At 48.2% G+C, this 18,531-nt stretch overlaps 1 protein-coding gene across 6 annotated transcripts in view; it reads left to right on the top strand.

The window, feature by feature from the left end:
* Positions 1–18,531, top strand: part of LOC119846594 (tubulin-specific chaperone cofactor E-like protein) — a 98,087-nt gene that overhangs the window by 52,246 nt on the left and 27,310 nt on the right. For all 6 annotated transcript variants that reach the window (XR_006276690.1, XM_038380425.2, XM_043501055.1 and 3 more), the window contains 6 exons: positions 2,576–2,988; positions 3,437–4,007; positions 6,031–6,623; positions 9,318–9,891; positions 13,899–14,509; positions 16,517–17,078. Coding sequence is in view for 5 of the 6 variants with exons in the window: in XM_038380425.2 (XP_038236353.1) it covers positions 2,576–2,988; positions 3,437–4,007; positions 6,031–6,623; positions 9,318–9,891; positions 13,899–14,509; positions 16,517–17,078 (3,324 nt within the window). In the remaining variant the exon portion in view is untranslated. The remainder of the gene's footprint in view (positions 1–2,575; positions 2,989–3,436; positions 4,008–6,030; positions 6,624–9,317; positions 9,892–13,898; positions 14,510–16,516; positions 17,079–18,531) is intronic.

Here is an 18,531-nt window from a genome sequence, read left to right as displayed (position 1 = left end):
CCCGATGCCAGGGATGACATCCTGACCCTGTTGTCAATGGAAGTTTTGCCAGTAGGGCCAAGACTTCATCCCTGGGTAGCAAACCCTTAGTGGTGTAGATTGGGTAAGACACGATAAGCTGCAATTGGCACTGGGGCAAGTTAGTTTGGTTTCAAGCAGGGCTAGTCCAAATAGCGGCTTTCCCTGTCTCCACTAGAGGTTTGCGCTGCGGCAGCTAAACTAGTGGCTGCATTTGGCACCAGTGACTGTAATTAGGACAATTTGCTAGCACGGAGAAGGCCTAACTTCACGGCATTTTAAAAGGGGCGAATGGGCCCATAAAGAGCGGGGAGTCTGTTCTTTTGTCTTGCATATGGCTGTGTAACTCATTAATGTCAATGGGAAGCTATAATATACGCTGGCCTTGTTCCCATCCTTCTGTGATTTTAGTATCCAGCTGTAATTAAAAGCCTACATTTCCCCCACCTCAGAGTTATAAACCTGTGAAACTAGGGGTTTAAATTCTCAGTAAGGATTGCTATCCCTGTACTTTCGGCATTGCAGATAAGCTAGAGTAACAATAGCAAAAGAGACACTTCTGGCTGGCCTGATGGAAATGCCATCGGTGTGAAAAGACAATACTCTGATTTCCTTTCCCTTGCTTCTGAATTATGGATTGCCACTTTTATGCATAGGATAAATTCAATAGCCCGGCACAACCTGCTGGGTATGTCAGTGTGCCACTGACTGTGCATAGGTATAAAATGATAGAAGCACTCATTGTGATACCAGGGGGACTTGGCGGCATGAAGATTATTGCATTATCATTTTACAAATAAAACTGTCTCGAGTGTCTCCTTCGCTCCTGAAATCTTTCTAACAGGAGAGAATTTTCACTCGCTGCTGGAAGCCTGAAATGTTGAGGATTGAAAATGTATACTGGTCTGAGATCTGCAGTTTGTTTGTTTATAAGCAGCCCTTGACTAGTGCTGATATAGCTCTGCTAGTCCGAAGGACCTGCGTAGCCCCTAAAAATGTTCAAGGTCTGATGTACAGCAGGGATGGTGTCCCTAGCCTCTGTTTGCTGGAAGCTGGGAATGAGCAACGGGATGGATCACATGATGAGTACCTGTTTTGTTCATTTCCTCTGGGGCACATGGCATTGGCCATTGTCGGAAGACAGGATACTGGGCTAGATGGACCATTGGTCTGATGCAGTATGGCCATTCTTATGTTCTAAGCTTGACCCACCAGTGCTCAGAATGAAGGCTGAAATTTTCAAAGGGACTTAAACACACAATTCCGTCTTCAGGTTAATGAAAGCAGTGCATCTAAATCCCTTAGATGAACGTGGAAATCACAGCTGACAGCTCAATGCCATTTGTAAGAGAAGAATCTCAGCTTTACAGTAGTAGGAAGTGGGCCTGAGCAGGTTTGTTTTGCCTAATTTGGAACCCACTTGAATATCGTGGGGTTGAAAGGTTGGCTCCAAAGCAAACATAATTGGGGTCTCATTATGTTTAGGAGAGATTTTTGTGGTGGAAAGAAAAAAAGAAAAAGAACAGAGAATGTGAGAGAGAGGAAAATCCAGGGGAGAGATGAGCAGAGGGTGGGCAGAGTGAAAAAAAACATACAGAGAGGATGTGAAGAGGGAGCAGATGGAAGAGAGAGAGAGAGACTCTAAAGGGTCGGGGGGGAAAGACACTCGCTTTTGCCAGTCTGAATTCTTAGCTCTTCCTCCCTCCTTTCAGGTCTCCATTCAGCTAGAAAAACATGAAATAGACTTCCCAATAAAGTGTAGTTACACTGCTGTTATGCTGTTTGATAATAATTGCTAATTCATATAACTCAAGGCCAACTATGTTATGGAATTACTTATTAATATGCCTTTGGTTTTATAGTTAGTATATGTATTTTTTAGAATTCAGGTACATTGACGATGTTGTGTTTGTTCCATAATTACTCCGTCACCTTCCAGTTGTGTGAAATTAGTAACTACAGCTATCAAAAGGGTTAATTATAGTGTAATTACAGAATAATTACACTGGATTCACAGTCACTCTTATAAAGGGTAACCAAAACAGGTTGACTTAATATATTGCAATATATTAAGCACACATGACTTCAAATTCCAGGGAGAAAAGGTTCATGAACCCAAACTAGTTCTGTGCACTCCCCCCTCCCCAAAATAGTTTGAGCAGTTCTCAAAACTAGAAAATCTACCTGATTTTGCCCATCAGTAACAGAGGTCATGATTCACCAAAGCACATGCTTAATGTTAATCATCTGAGTAGTGCCATTGACGTCAATGAGACTTCTCACCTGCTTAAAGTTAATCATGTGTTTCCAATGCATTGCTGAATTGGGCTGTGACATGTTGTAATGCTAGAGGGCGGTGTGATGTTACTTCCATATCACATGGGATGCCCTGTTAGAAAGCTACTGAGCTGGTGGTCCTGCTTTCAAGGCCAGTAAACTTTCTCAAGTGTTGGACCTGGATCAGAAAGAACAAATGACTTGGAACTCTCGATTGTTCTTCTAAGTCGTGTCATGGGTCCTGTGTTCTGACAAGTAACGCAATGTGGGGTTCTTTTAGGGCAGTTTCTCCATCCAGGCGAGATATTCTGGGACAACGCCAACTGCTCCACCAAGTGTCGTTGCCTGGACTTTAACAATGAGATCTTCTGCCAGGAGATGGTTTGCGGCCCCTATGAAGTGTGTGAGCAGAAGGACAAGTTCTACCAATGCGTGCCGGTGGAGAGCAGCACCTGCGTGGTGTTTGGAGACCCACACTACCACACCTTCGATGGCTTCCTCTTTCACTTCCAGGGTTCCTGTGCCTACCTCCTCACCCGGCAGTGCTGGCCAGAATCTAACCTGCCCTTCTTCAGTGTGGAGGCCAAGAATGAGAACCGAGGTGGCTCCTCCGTCTCCTGGTTGAAGGATATCTCGGTGGAGGTTTATTCTCACAAGATTGTTATCCCCAATGGGAGCTTTGGGAAAGTTAAGGTAAGAGCCCCAGCAAAGAAGGAAAACTCCTTGGGTCAGATCCTTGGCTGGTGCAAAGCGGTTTAGCTCTGTTGAAGTCAGTGGGTCTATGATGATTTGTAGCAGCTCAGGATCTGGACCAGTGTCTTTGTCTGGAATCCAGGCCTTGTAGGACTCCGCGGGGAGGTGGTGGGGAGGGGGAGTATTAGCGTAGGTAGTGCTGAAAATTGGAAAGGCCCAAACCAGACCCTTAAAATCCAACCCTCTCTCCAAATATTGTTGGGGCTGGATTGAAATCACTGGTTCCCAATTCACCATCTTGCTCAGATTCCAACATTGGAAGGGGCCCATTTCCCAGGATCCAGTTCAGCTGCTGCAGTGGAAATCTGGCAGAACCACCCCCTGGGCTCCTAACCACGTGGAAACCCTGCCATTTTGCTGATTTTACTCTTTTGCTTTGCTCCTGCAGGTAGACGATTTGGTGACCTCCTTACCCCTCTCCTTGGAACTGGGAGCCATAAAAATCTACCAGAGCGGTTTGTCAACCGCGGTGGAGACTGATTTTGGCGTCTTGGTGACCTACGATGGGCAACACTATGCCTCCATCTCTGTCCCAGGCACCTACATCAACGCCACCTGTGGGCTGTGCGGGAACTACAACAAGGATCCTCAAGACGATACCCTTCGCTCGGATGGGAGGCCAGCGGCGTCGGTGCTGGACCTGGGGGAGAGCTGGCGAGTGTACCACCCAGAGTGGAAATGCTCCCCAGGCTGCTTAGACAACTGCAGCTTCTGCGACACTGCCATGGAGTCTCTCTACTTCACCCCCGAGTATTGTGGCTTCATCAACAAGACGGGTGGCCCCTTGTGGGAATGTGGTGCCATTGTGGACCCCACGGCCTTCGTCCACAGCTGCGTGTATGACCTGTGCAGCATCCGAGACAACGGCACTGGCCTCTGCCAGACGATCCAGGCTTACGCCTTGGTGTGCCAAGCCCTGGGCATTCCAGTGGGAGACTGGCGAACCCAGACAGGATGTGGTAAGTCTGCACGTACTCCGGCTGAACGGCTGCCCTGAGGAGGTGGGAAGTGGTTTCGGGGACCTGCAGCAGACTCCCGTTGAAGTGAAAACCCTGCCTGAGATAAGCCCAGAGACGAGCTGGTGGGGACTTGATTGAGGCAGGCAGCGTTACGGTAAAACCCGAGCAGTCCCTCCTTTTAATCCTGAAATGCAATACAAGAAGGACAAGGGCAAGCCTAGTAATTAAAGGGCAGTTAGTGTTTTGAACAAATAGAAGGAAAGTTGAGCGCCCTATGGAACTCAGTGCTGGTGTGCCAGGTATTGTGGCTGGACTCAAGACAGGACTGGCTCATTTAATGGCCATTGCCATCAGCTGAGATGCTAAATCTAAATCTCTCCATCTGCTTTCTCTCTTGTGCCACTTTTGTGCAGAGGGAACTCAGCTGACGTCAGCAGGGTTACTCCTGATTTATATCAGTGCAAGTGAGAGGAGAATGGGGTCCCGCGTCCCATAGTGCAGGATGTAAGCTGACCCCCTCTGTGAGGTGTCAGGAAAGGACTTTTCCTTGTGTGTGTGGTGCTGTCTGACTCACTGAGTGCAATCTGGGGGGGATATCACCTCAGTGATTTAGAGACGAAGGGGGTGTAATGGAGGCCTTTCGCCTATCTCCCTCTGAACCATCAGCTACTGCCAGGAGACAGGATGCTAAATCTGATGCACCCAGTGTGCAGTGGCAACACCTGTGTCCCAGTTCAGAATGGCAGAAGTGGAATGGTTGCCTTTTTCCAGGCTACCCTCCGCCACAAATGTGACTGGTTAAAGCAAGTGGCTAAATTACCTCTGCCGGCCAGTGTATGTAGCGGTGTCAACCACAGAGCAGTAAGGGGATAATAATACTTATTAATAATGGCAATCTAATCGCATCTCTCTACCTAGGGATTCATGCTAGGCTCATTTCTCTGGCATCAGAGTGCTGAATGGTAAGAGGGACAAGGTGGGCAAACTCGAATCGGTTCTGGGGCCAACTTCTGTTGCTGAAAGAGGCAAGCTTTCGAGCTACACAGCGCTCTTGTTCAGCCTCGAAGCTCAAGAGCTTGTCTCTTTCACCTACAGAAAAAGTTATGACCTCACCCACGTGGTGTCTCTAACATCCTGGGACCAACACGGCTACAACATTGCAAATGATACTGCCTTATGATAAATTAGAAAGCAATAAGAGATTGATGATAACGAGAGAGAAATCCATATAGTAGGTCAGCGGTAATATTGAATACTAATGTGTCTTTTTCTATTTGTCATCACCATACTTACTATCTGTCTGTTGATCATTGTCTTACATAGATAGGTAGACAGACTGACACATTATCTCACTTATCGTTATGGCATATGACCGCCTAATAATAATAATAACCCAAAGAGTAATAAGGGAAGAGTAATAATTCATATAATTGCATAGCAGTCAGAGTTAGGAGGGAATCTAAATGAATGTAACTACCACCACCGGAATGGTGTCTGGGTCTATGAAATTCTCTGGGAGATTTTATGTCTCAGCCGATAGTCCCATCCCTGATTTTCCTTAATCTCTTTCCGTTCTCTCCCCTCTCTGATTTCTTGTTTCCTCCTCCTCCCCTCCCTTCATCTCTTATTCTCACAAGTTTCACAAGTAGAAAATTCGAGGGGGAACACAGATGAGGAGCTGTGTTGGGAACTGTGGGAGAGAAACCCACAGTGCTGTGAGATTGTGATGGGATGGGGAATGCTGTGGGTGTGAACCGGAAAAAGGACAGTTAGTGTGGGTGCTGAGAGGGCTCCTTTGTGATCTCTCAGGTGTGTGAATTAGGAGCACTTTCTCTGAAATCAGGGTTAGGTGACCACAGAAATTTTGGGCCAGATCCTCACTTGGTGTAAAGTGGCCCATACGCTTTGGTGCAGCTCTGCTGATTTACCGCAGCAGAGGATCTGGTCCATAGTTGAAAACAGTTCAGCCCTGAATAACACGAGTAGCCTTGTAACAGCCTCTCCTCAACCTTCCCTCTCCTAGCTGCAGCTGTCCAGTGTCCAGAATTCAGCCACTACTCAGTTTGCACTAACAGCTGCCCAGCCACATGTTCGGATCTAACAGCTCCGCTGGCCTGCAGCTCTCCTTGCACCGAGGGCTGTGAATGCAACCAAGGCCACGTCCTCAGCGCGGACCAGTGTGTCCCCATCCACCAGTGTGGCTGCGATGTCGACGGCAGGTACTATGCCGTAGGGGAGTCTTTCTGGGCCACCGCAGACTGCACGGTGCAGTGCCGGTGTGAGGACGGTGCAGAGGTCAGCTGCTTAAATGCCACCTGCCAGGAAGGAGAGGTGTGTGCGGTAGAGAATGGCTACCGGGACTGTTACCCCAAGCGAGAGAGCTTGTGCTTGGTGAGCCAGAACCAGGTGCTACAGTCCTTTGATGGGGTGTCATTCATGTTCCCCCTGGAGCATTCCTACACCTTGCTCAAAACCTGCTCTGAGAGACCACACTTCCTGGAGGTTGACATCAGCAAAAAGAAACCCGAATCCAAACCTAACTGGCTCCGACCCCTGAGAATCCAGGTAGCCAGCCAGGAGGTCAAAGTTGGCGGTTCCAGTGCATCTGAAATCAAGGTAAGAATCCTATCAAGGGACAGTCTTCAATTGGGGGAAGCCAGGGAGGAGTCTCTCTCTGCTGCTCACAGAGAGCAAGAGAGCTTTGTGCTTCCATGGCATATTGCATCTGAGAATCGCCAAACTCTTTACACATATGACTCAATAAAGTCTTGTGATTTGTCACCACCTGCACTGTGAAGGGTAACCATGAGTGCTGTGGTGCCCCCACCTCCTGGAGGTTTGGCAGCATGCTGGATATACCAGAGGCAAGCTCTATAGGACCCCAAGCACAAGGCCCTTTAGGCTGTAGCTGTCGTTAGGTGCCCACAGAAACTCCCAGGGTCTGAGGAATAACCAAAGGGCTGCTTTGCTGGGGCCACTGGAAACAAATGTTGCCATTACCCTAAGCAGGATGGCTTGATGATACAAGCGATGAACCCACTGTTCCTCTCCCTAAGAAAGAGATGGTATTTATCCACATTTTACAGAGGGGTAAACTGAGGCAGAGTGGCACAGCTGGGATTAGAGTCCAGCAGCCCTGACTCTTCCTACTAGACAACACTGCCAACGCCAAAACATGCTGGTGGACATTTTGGTTGAGATTTTCAAAAGAGCTGCCCCCAAATCCCATCCTTAACCTTTGTCATCTCCGAAGACCCTGAGGGTTATGTCTATGCTGCAGCAAAACTCCATGGCTGGACTGCGCCAGCTCACTCAGGCTGTGGTGCTATAACATTGCCGTGTAGATGTTTGGGCTCAAGCTGGAGTCCAGGCTTTGAGACTCCATGAGTGGGGAGGGTCCTAGAGCCCAAGCTCCAGCCCAACCTTGAACATCTACACTATAATTCTACAGCCCCTCAGCCTGAGCCCCAGTCAGCTGACACAGACCAGTTGTGGGTATATTATTTGCACCTGATTGTTTTGTCCTTCTAACTGAGAGAGGTGAAGCCAGGTGGGGGTGGAGGAGATAGAGGCTGAGCCAAGAAAACAGACGTCCTGGAATGAGACAGCACGGAAGACGAAGGATTTAATTTGTAGCAGATCCAGACGCTGCTTGGGAAAGCTGGTGCTGGGAGCGACTGGCCCATGGAGACTCTGAATGGATGCCAAGACAAAAGGGACGTAGGTGGAAATCAATGTACAATGCCTGTATGGCAAGTCTGTGGGTTTTATTAAAATACCGTTTCCTGCAGAGCCTGGGGTTACAGCGTAGTTGTAGTCAACAAAGCAGCTACGGAAAACAAGGAAGCTTCTTACTGAATGTTTTTGCTCCCTGTGAGGCTTTGCTTGCTTTATTGTTACCAGTGAGCTTTTGCTCTTCTTAGCCTTGCTGAGTCAGGACAGCCACAGGAGAGAAGCGAGGATGCTCTTCTGGCTCATGCATCGTTAACTAAAGTCACTGTTGCAGTTCTCAGCTGAATTCTGCTTGCTGAATGTTATTAGTGGTGAAGGATGATGAAAGACACCACAAGAGCCCAACTTGATTGGTCAAATTCCCGTTCGAGTCTGTATTGCTGGCAGTTGGATAAATCACTGTTTGATTTCTTGAGTGAGCAACTTTGACCAGGACACATGGATAGAAAAAAATCTGAAATCCATTACAGTATTACTTACAAATAGTCCCTGCAACCTTGTTTTAAGCCAGAGCTGCTTACAAATGAATGTGCTCTAAGAACATGGGGTGTCAAGCTGACAGCGATCCTTATTTATTCAGATCCAAATTCGTTGGTTTTACCAGCCATGAATGTCAGCATGGAAAGGGTGTCGCTGTCATACATGAATCTGTGTGATGCTTCTGTCTTCTGTCATGCTTGCAGTTACACAGATTTACCACTGCTTCACAACATACTGGGTAGTGTGCACATGCACCACTGCCCTATACTGGTGGCAATCAGAACTGTTGAGCTGTGTGTCATAGGCTCCATACTGCTAATGGGGATTCTCCTGTAGCTTAAGACCTGTGCTCTTTCTTGAAGGAGAATTTTGGTTCTATCTCAGATTATTTACGTGTATTGTGGCAGCACCTAGGAGCCTCAGCCATGGACCAGGACTCCAATCTGCTGTGCACTGTACAAACACAGGAAAAAGACAGTTGCTACCCCAAAGAGTTTATAATCCAGATGTTGCTATGAAGTTCCAGTGAGTTCTGTGTGCAGGGTGAAGGCAGCCATGCGGTTTCTAGACGACCCCAGGCTTGTTATAAAACATTCAACCTGCTCGGCTTACAATGGGCCCTCCCTTACCTTCCTGTTTCTTCCACTAACTCTTTCATTCTGATCTCATGAGGGTGATGGGAGATGTAGCATAGATCAGTGGTTCTCGTACTGTGGTATTTGTCCTACTGGTGGCACATGGGTTGTTTTCAGGCAGGCTTGGTTTGAAGTACAGCATCAGAATGAGAATCCATTATAGAATCATAGAATTGGAAGGGACCTCGAGAAGTCATCTAGTCCAGTCCCCTGTACTCATGGCAGGACTAAGTATTATCTAGATCATCCCTGACAAGTGTTTGTCCAACCTACTCTTAAAATAACTTAGCACCAGTTTAAATGCTCATTGTCCAGGCTGTATTTGACGCAGATGACGATGTGATGCAGAGCAATAGCACTGTATGCCGCTAGCTGCAGGAGTAGGACACAAGGGCTCTCTGCTTTCATTGGTCACCTCCATCGCGGCGAGCATTTCACATCCACTGTGCGCTTTCGTTTGCAGGTGAATGGCTATGAAGTGGAGCTGCCGTTTTTCCTCCCCTTCGGCCAGTTGGAAATTTACCGGAGCAAAAACGGCACAGTGATTGAGTCCAAAGGGCTTGTGAGAATCCAGTACTCCAACCTGGGCATGCTGCAGATACGCCTCTCGACTGCCTACTTCAACTGCACTGCCGGACTGTGCGGCTTCTTCAACGGGAACAGCAGTGACGAGTTCTGCTTCCCCAATGGCAAGTGCACGGACAACCTGGTGGTTTTCCTGCAGAGCTGGACCACCTTCGACGAGATCTGCAATGGGGAGTGCGGGGACCTGCTCAAGGCCTGCAACAACGACTCGGAGCTGCTCAAGTACTACCGGAGCCGCTCCAAGTGTGGGATCATCAATGACCCCACCAACAGCTCCTTCCTGGACTGTCACGGTGTGGTCAATGCGTCGGCCTACTACAGAACGTGCCTCTTTCGCTTGTGCCAGAGCGGGGGCAACCAGTCGGAGCTCTGTGACTCGGTAGCTCGTTACGCTAGCGCCTGTAAGAATGCGGAGGTGGAGGTCGGCCAGTGGAGGAGCTTCAACTTTTGCCGTAAGTTGGGGAAAAGTCTTTGATTGACTTTGGATGGGGTGAACTTGAACTTCTTCTTCTGAGGACAAATATGTTCATTTTTTTCCCTCCTCCCTTGCCATCCTTCCTTCCCCTCCGCCCCCAGATCCTTCCCCTCAAAGCTGCACCTCCAGCCTGTGCATCTAAGGACTATCGACTAAAATGTCTTAGTTGTCCCATTGTGACAGATTTTCATTACCAATCTGCCTGAGGCCACAGTTGATCAGGCTTGGGCCACAGGATCTTTTTGGGGAGGAGATGACGAGGCACACCAAGTGTCTAAATTTTAAGGCTTTATTAATAAAACAATAAAATAACAGCAGAGAGTGTTGGGAATGCTCCCACGTCACTCAGGGGAAGAAAGAAAGCATTAATGCCCCAAACCCACTTTCATACTCACATATGCACTACTCAAGACTGGCCAGGTCTGGGTGTAATGTCAGAAGAAGAGGGTGCAGGGAAGGTGGACGGGAGTGCTGTCCTGGGCCCAAGCCGTCCAAGTCTGCTGTTGCTCTCCGAGTTGCTTCCGCTCTCAGCAGGGTTTTAAGTCCTGGGCATCTTGAGGGGGGAGGTATTCCACTCAGGGACCTCTGCTTCTGGTGCTCTTTGTGCCAGTCCAAACTGGCTTGCTGTGGCCTCCTCAGTTTCCCAAAACATCCCGGCTCTGGAGATTGTTTTCCCTTCTATTGGCTTTCGCTGTCGCCGTCTCATTTGCTTCTGACTGCTATCTCTGGAGCTCTACTCAACTTAGTTCTCCTCTTCTCACGGCTGGGCAGCTGCTGATTTCTCGTCAAGCCCATGACTTTGGGCCAGGGCAGCGTCTTATCTTCACATGTAGATAGCTGAAGTGTTGAGTTAACCCGTTCTCTGCTCTTCTTTTTTCTCTCCCCCTGGCCTCTTGTATTCTGCAAAGGAAACTTCCACTCTCCACTCACACATCTTTGACCCTCCCCAAAATGCTTTGCGATGCTTGCAACAGTGTTAGCCCCATACAATGTTGATCTGCCTTCCCTGGAGACTCCCTGAGGGAGGGGGCACCATTGGGGTGTGACACCATGATGCAAAGTGTCAAAACGTGTTTTTGTCAGGCCTGTGCTATGCAGGAGGTCAGACTAGATGATCTTCTGGCCTTAAAATCAATGAATCTATTCAACATTTTTGGAGAGGGGAAAAAATGGCTTTTTGACCAAACCAAACATTTTCATGGAAAATTGTGAGTTTTTTTGGTCAGGGACCGTCTTTTGTTCTGCGTTTTATACAGTGCCTAGCACAGCGGGTATATCCTGGTGTATGACTATTATAAATAATAATAATTCATAATTAATAGTATCTATTGTTTCCTCTGTTTAGGTTTTTATAAGGTTGCCCATCACGGTGGTGTCTGAGTGCAACATAGATTCATAGGGTAAAAACCTGGCCCTGTTGAATTCAATGGGAGTTCAAAGGAGACATAATTTCACCTATAAATTTTAAGTTCAGAAGGAAACATTGTGATCATCTTATCTGATATTCTGCCTAGCGCAGGCCAGAGAATTTCACGCAGTAATTCCTGCATCTAGCCCAGTATGACCTCACTGAACAGAACTTGATCCTCTGATTCACAAAAAATCTCTGTAAATGAAGGATTGGTGGTAGTTTTTTGCTATTTCACCAGCTTCAGTCAATACAGGTTTTTTGTAACAGTAACCAATGATGCAAGAAGAAGTAGTCTCTTATGTCGCTATTTTAAGCCATGCATTGGGGTCAACAAAAGGAAATAGTAGCCAGGTCCTTATTCAGATGAGCACCAGCTTCAGCCCCAGTAGCATTGTAGCAAAGTACAGTCTTGTGTTGCAGAAAGAAAACATTTATACTTGTCGGGAAGAATTGGCAAGTAAATGGGAAAATTGTACACATTAAGAAGGTAATCTTGTTTGGGCACAAAGACACAAAGCTGTTGCTTGTTGTGCTCAGGCTATTTTTTTAAGCACTTGCAGAAAGAGGTCTCCCAATTAAGTAATTTCATGATGGCATTTCAGGAGACATCAGGAGTTGTATTACACTGTGTCTGAGTGTTCCAGAATTGCAGATGGATTCTAACAATAGTGTAAGCCATCAGCAGAAAGTAATTTGAATAAGTTGTGTTTTTTTGCTGTCGCTGTCAGCATGCCGTCGATGTTGTAACATTCATAATTCAAAAGCACATGTAAAAATCCCACACCGCAGAAGTGCATAACAGGCAATGAATCAGCCTTCCTCTCTCAAACTGAGGGCTTATGGGAGTCTGTGGAAGTGGGAGGGAAGGAGAGGCAGCATGATCTAGTGGATAGGGCTCTCAGAGTCAGGAGACCTGAGGTTCTATTCCTGTCTCTGACACTGACCTGCTTTGTGATCTTGGACAAGTCACTTTCTTGCTCCGTGCCTCAGTTTCCCCTCCTACCTTTGTCCAGCTTGCCTGTTTAGACTGTAAATTATTTAAGCCAGGGACTATCCTGTATTATACTGTAATACAAATATTAATGGTGACGATAGGAGAGAAGCAGGATGAGGACAATGAGTCCAGAAAAGTAGACCACCTGCAGTTTAGAATGAACTGTTGGCAAACTGATGTTTAACATCATAATCCCTAGCTCTTATATAGCACATTTCATCAGTAGATCTCACCATGCTACAGACTGCAAAGGAGGGCCAAATCAAAAGACCGATGGCAAACTGAGGCACAGAGAGGGAAAGTGACTTAGCGAAGGTCACCTGGCAGAGTCAGTGGCAGAGTTGGGAATAGAACGCAGGACTCCTGAGTCCTGTCTAGTGCTCTATCCACTGCCTCCCAGTAGAACATAATGGTCTCTTCGTGCTGTTGAGGACATGTCACACGTAGTCTGTGGTTATTGATACAGATCACTGATATGACTCTGCAAATGCGCACAGTTGCTGCACAAACTTGTAGTAAATAGCATCTGTTCCCTGGCTCAAAGAACTTGCCGTGTAAGGGACTGTGATCCAGCAAGGTGCTGAGCCCTCTGAGCTACTGCTGAGACCAGTGGGGCTTGAGCATTCTCAGCATCTCCCAGATGTGGTCCTGAGATACAGGAGATGAGACCTGGAAGAATAAATAAACAGGAAGATGCAGAGAAGAAGGTGGGAAGGATTCCTAAAGGAGAAGGAGGAGAGGTGGAGCAGATACGCAGAGGGGAGGTTGATCCAGGTGTAGGGGGATGCATTGGTCGAGGGTATGAAGCTGAGAGTGGGTGAAAGAGATGAAGGGAGCACTAAGGCAAGAGAACCAGAAGACGTAGAGGAAGCGAGAGCCTAGAGGTGGAGGCCTGGAGCTAGGAGTTCTTGGAGGCAAGGGCAAAGAGTCTGAATGCCATGTGCTGGTGTGTATGTGGTGGCAGGGAGGGGACAGGAAGGGATTCATGGAGGAGGGCAATGCTGGGTGAGGAAGGTGAGTCTCAGACAAGGTTGCAGCTGTGAGCTGAAGGCAAAAGAAAGAAGTTAAGGTGTGATTCATGCGGTCAACTAGGCCAGCATCTCTGATGAAGACAGGTGTTTCAGACAGATGGGGCAGTCAAAGGGAAAAGGAGAAGGACAAGACCAGAGAGATGGAGGGGGAGAAGCTCTGAGGGAGGCCAGGGGAAGAAAATCCACAGAAATTATCAAAAGAGCAAGAGGGCCATACTGAACTGGATCCTGAGATGAGACGGAGAGGAAGCCTCTGCAGGAGGCAGGGGGGATGAACAGGAAACCAGATATGGTGGCAGGATGGGGAGGGAGAAGTCAGAGGAGATGGGAGGTGAAAATGGGACAGGAGGATGCAAGGGCCAGGGAGGGGTACGGTTCTGTTTTCTTTTACATTAGCTTGTGTGGCACTGTCCCCAATAACACAACTTGCTCTTTGTCTCATTGATCCCACATCCTTCTTCTCTCTGACCTGAATCTCCATTGCCGATGACCGTGGAGCCTTTCTCCCCAATAAGCCATTGATGTTGTGTGTGTTTCATTGCCTCTAGCTCTCCAGTGCCCTGAAAATAGCCACTTCGAGGAGTGCATGACCTGCACCGAGACCTGCGAAACCCTGGTCATCGGCCCCGTCTGCGTGGACACCTGCATGGAGGGCTGCCAGTGCAACGAGGGCTTTGCCTTCCAAGGGTCCCAGTGTGTCCCCAGGAGTGAGTGTGGCTGCAGTTTTGAGGGGCATCAGCTCTCCACCAACCAGACCTTCTGGATGGACCTCGACTGCCAGTTCTTCTGCTACTGCAACGGGTCTGACAACAGCGTGCACTGCGAGAACATCTCCTGCAAGGATGACGAGTACTGCCTGGAGGAGAACGGCCTCTACTACTGCCAGCCCCGCACAGATGCCTCCTGCATCGTCTCCGGCTATGGCCATTACTTGACCTTTGATGGGTTCTCGTTTGACTTCCAGAGCAGCTGCCCGCTGGTCCTTTGCACAACGATCTCCAGGCAGCGGGTGGAGAGGTCGGATACTTTCCCAGGATTCACCGTCACGGCCAAGAACGAGGACCGGGACCCGTCCCTGGCCTTGTGGGTGAAGCAAGTTGAGGTGGACGTCTTCAATTACAACATTGTCATCCACCGGGCCTACAAATACACGGTGCTGGTGAGTCGGCTGGTCACAGCATGACCCAGAGGGTAGAGAGTTGGAGGGAGAGGCAGCAGGCTGGAGTTGTGGGACTCAATTGAGCACAGGATACATGGGATAATCAGGGACAGGGCAGGAGTTGACGCTATTGGAAAGTGGTGACGTTTTGGTAGATCCTGACCGATGGTCTTGTTCACCCTCGTCTGCTGTAGCTCTTGAGTCCTGAACGAATTCTGTCTCCAGAATTCCTTATGGTTCCTTCTGAGCATTTGCTCCGCGTCTTTCATTTCATGAGGCTACCATTGACTTGACTTTCTTAAGGGGCCTTCTGTTTTTCCCTGTGCTTCCTCCATCATTTTATAGAGATCAATAGTGATATTTGTTTGTACCAATGCTTTCTGGAAGGATAAAGCCCCAGCAAGCTGCATTGGAGGGTCCAAGCCTGTCTGTGCATATGAAACTCTTGTGGGAACTCCACGGGGGAGCTGCATGAGGAGGACTTGCAGGATAACTGGGTAACCATATCAAGGCAGGAAAGGGATTGTATTTCTGAGCTCTCTTAGGAGCTGCAAGCAAAGTGGGTGAGGTTCTAACTGACCTACAAGGTCTGATTGTTTTCGGAGCAGAACCTGGGAGCTGGTAACGAAACAAGCTGCGGCGTGGTGTTAGAGGAGTGCCTTTAAGCTCTTGTTATGCATAGCTACCTGGAACTGGACTCTGAATAAAACAGAGCTCTTGCAAAAAGCAGAAACACTAAGTGATCACTGATTTCAGAGTAGCAGCCGTGTTAGTCTGTATTCGCAAAAAGAAAAGGAGAACTTGTGGCACCTTAGAGACTAACAAATTTATTTGAGCGTAAGTTTTCTTGAGCTACAGCTCACTTCATCGGATGCATCCGGTGAAGTGAGCTGTGGCTCCCGAAAGCTTATGCTCAAATAAATTTGTTAGTCTCTAAGGTGCCACAAGTTCTCCTTTTCTTTAAGTGATCACTGAACACCCCGTAAGACATGATGCAGCGTCCTTGGGTAGCATGGAGCACTTCTTAGCAGCAGGAAGTTCCCTGTGATGAGCTGATATTCCACTGGCGCTTATCTGGGCTGTCCATACTGTCAGTTCCCCCCATTGGGGGCTGTGAGACAAAAGTCTGTGGAGTCTGGATTCTGGTGTCCCAATAGAACCTATTTCCAGTAAGAGCCAAAGCAAAACACTGAATTCTAAACGTGCCCAGGCTTTGGGAATGCTCAGATTGAGATCCAAATCTGGGTCAGAACTTCACAGCTCTGGGCCCATTTCTAGTTATTGTCACTTTTGTGGCTTCTCTTTCAAGTGGTAGCAGATGTCTGGGACCTGCAGATCGGTTTGTTGTGAGAGAAAAAATCAGTGATGTAGATTTTGGGTATTTTCTTAAGACATGTCAATGCAATCATGTAGACGTACGTGAGCTCGTTTTAATATGGCTAGGTTGGGAACTAGCACAGTGAAGCCCCAGCAGCAACTGCTTCAGCATGAGCTCTCCACCTGAGTAATTATCTAGGGTCCCAGGCAGGCTTGTACTACTGCGGCTTCGCTGCTCAGGTACTCGAGGTAGCTGGAATAATGTTAGCTCAGGTACATCTACTTGAGCTGCAGTCACACCCTGTGATTGCGGGACAGAAGTACCCATTGGGTAGCTTGTTTCTTTGCACTGTCTACACCAGTCCTGGAACAGAGGTGCTCACAAACAGCACACAGTATGGAAAAGGGAACCCCAGTCTGGAAAAAGCTGGGAGCCAAATCTAGCCCAACTCCTGCCCAATGCAGCATCCTCCTGTGCTTCATCCAGGTGGTGGTTGTTGTTGTTGTTGTTGTTGTTATAATTATTATGGTAATCATCACTTTCTTCTTCTAAGATCTGCATCACAGTTAGAGCTTGCACAATAGAGCATTTCCCATGTGGTGCATATCCTAAAACAAATGGCATCCCTTGATCCCACCTTCAAGTCCTTGCTGATTAATGATTACCCACCCACTTCTGTGTCCTTGCAGATTAACAATGAGCGTCTCTACCTACCCTTGAAGCTGGGCCAAGGGAAGGTGAACATCTTTGCCTTTGGCTTCCACATTGTGGTGGAGACTGACTTTGGGCTGAAGGTGGTGTATGACTGGAAGACCTTCCTCTCCGTCACCGTCCCGCGAAACCTCCAGAACAACACCTACGGCCTCTGTGGCCGCTACAACGGCAATCCCGGCGATGAACTGGAAACCTCCAGTGGGCTGGTGGCCTCCAACATCAATGACTTCGGCCAGAGCTGGGTGAAGCGGGACACCTTTTGCCAGGTGGGCTGTGGTGACAGGTGCCCCGCCTGCAGTAAGATGGAAGGGTTCTGGAAACCCCAGCAGCTGTGCAGCCTAATCCCCAGCAAGAGCAGCCTCTTTGCCAAGTGCCATAGCAAAGTCAACCCTGGCTTCTTCTACAAGAACTGCCTATTTGACACCTGCATTGATGGGGGATCTGTCCAAACTGCCTGCAGCTGGCTGCAGAATTACGCCACCACCTGCCAAACCCAGGGAATAGCCATCACCGGCTGGAGGAACTTCACCTCGTGCTGTAAGCAGAACTTTTCCTTCTACCTTTGCCCCGTAAATTACTTGGATGATCGTCTGCTTTCGGACCAGGTCCTCAGCTGGTGTCGCTCCATCGACTTCAATAGAGCAATGCCACTTTGCACCAAAGGGTCTATCTTTTTGTGTGCAAAAACTAAAGCTTCCCTCTCCAAAGAGAGGGGGATGATATGGTGAGAAAATGGCAATACACAGTAGACGGAGCTAGATTCAAATCCAGGCTGTAACTGGTGCCATCTGATGGCTGTTCTGGGTGACTGGCGTGAGATGAATTTAGTGGCCTTGGCCCAGTTCCTAGTGGGCAAGTGTCTGCAACACAAAACTACCACTGCTACTGGTGCTAATTGGCCCCCTGGTTGGCCACCTTGGCAGCAGGCACTGAGTGGGCCATGGAGACTGAGCTAGTTCTCAGTGATCCCTGCAGAGCAGTGCCCTTACCCATGCATAATCAGAGGAACTCAGTCTCCCAGACTGTCAGCCTGGCATTTTCCACTAGCACCCCAAGTCTGGTGACCAGGCAAGGCGAGGGAATCAGAGTTCAGGTCCCAGTCAAGCAGCGTAGGTAATCTCCGTAGCAGCTACATGGAGCTGCACTGCAAAGTTCTGAGAAGTGGCAGCATCATAGACACCTCTGTGGAGGGATGAGCCTCATGAGACAGTGTTGCCCAGTGGAAAGGGAACAGAACTGGGAGCCAGGATACCTGAATTCTGTTTCCAGCTCTGTCACTGACCTGCTGTGGGACCTTGTGCAGGTCATTGAACCTCCTTGTGTAGAACAGGAACCATGGTGGCCTAGTGTTGGGGAATGTTCTGAGATGCATGGCAGGAAAGCGCTATGCAAATGTTATTATTATTAATGATGAGTATGTATGCCGTGATGCCTGGCTTTTCTGGGGGGAGGTGGTGAATATTCGGGCGAGGAATCCTTGACGCTCCGGGGATTCCTAAGGAGAAGAACCAAGGTTAGGTCCCATAATAATGACAAAACCAAAAATAATGGATTAAAAATTATACTGATGATACGAGACAGGGAAGAAAAATAGTTCAACAAATAACTCAGCATGAAAGAGATGTGTACCAGAGTCACGGGAGATTCTCTCTCATATCAACAGATCCATAAAGGAAATGGAGCTGCAGGAGGATGAATTATGGGGCAGTCACTAAATCTGAAGGTTTCCTAAGCACTTGGCAGGAAACAAGTTTGTCTCCGGGTATTTCTCCAAACTTGTTGGAAAACCCTGAGCCTGGGCGGTTTAAAGATCAGGAGGGCTATTGTTTAACAGTCAGGAGGGCTATTGTTTGTATTGTATGCAAATCTACTCAGGTGCTAGGATTGGTGGCATGCCGTGGTTAATGCTAGGAGATTTCTAGTTGGGTCTCCCCAATCTGGATGAGAACAGGGTTTTTATTTCCCTGAGAACTGAGTTAGTGGGATGGTG

This window comes from Dermochelys coriacea, chromosome 22 (assembly GCF_009764565.3).
Source record: "Dermochelys coriacea isolate rDerCor1 chromosome 22, rDerCor1.pri.v4, whole genome shotgun sequence".
NCBI lineage: Eukaryota > Metazoa > Chordata > Testudines > Dermochelyidae > Dermochelys > Dermochelys coriacea.
This window is presented reverse-complemented; position numbering and strand designations above follow the sequence as displayed.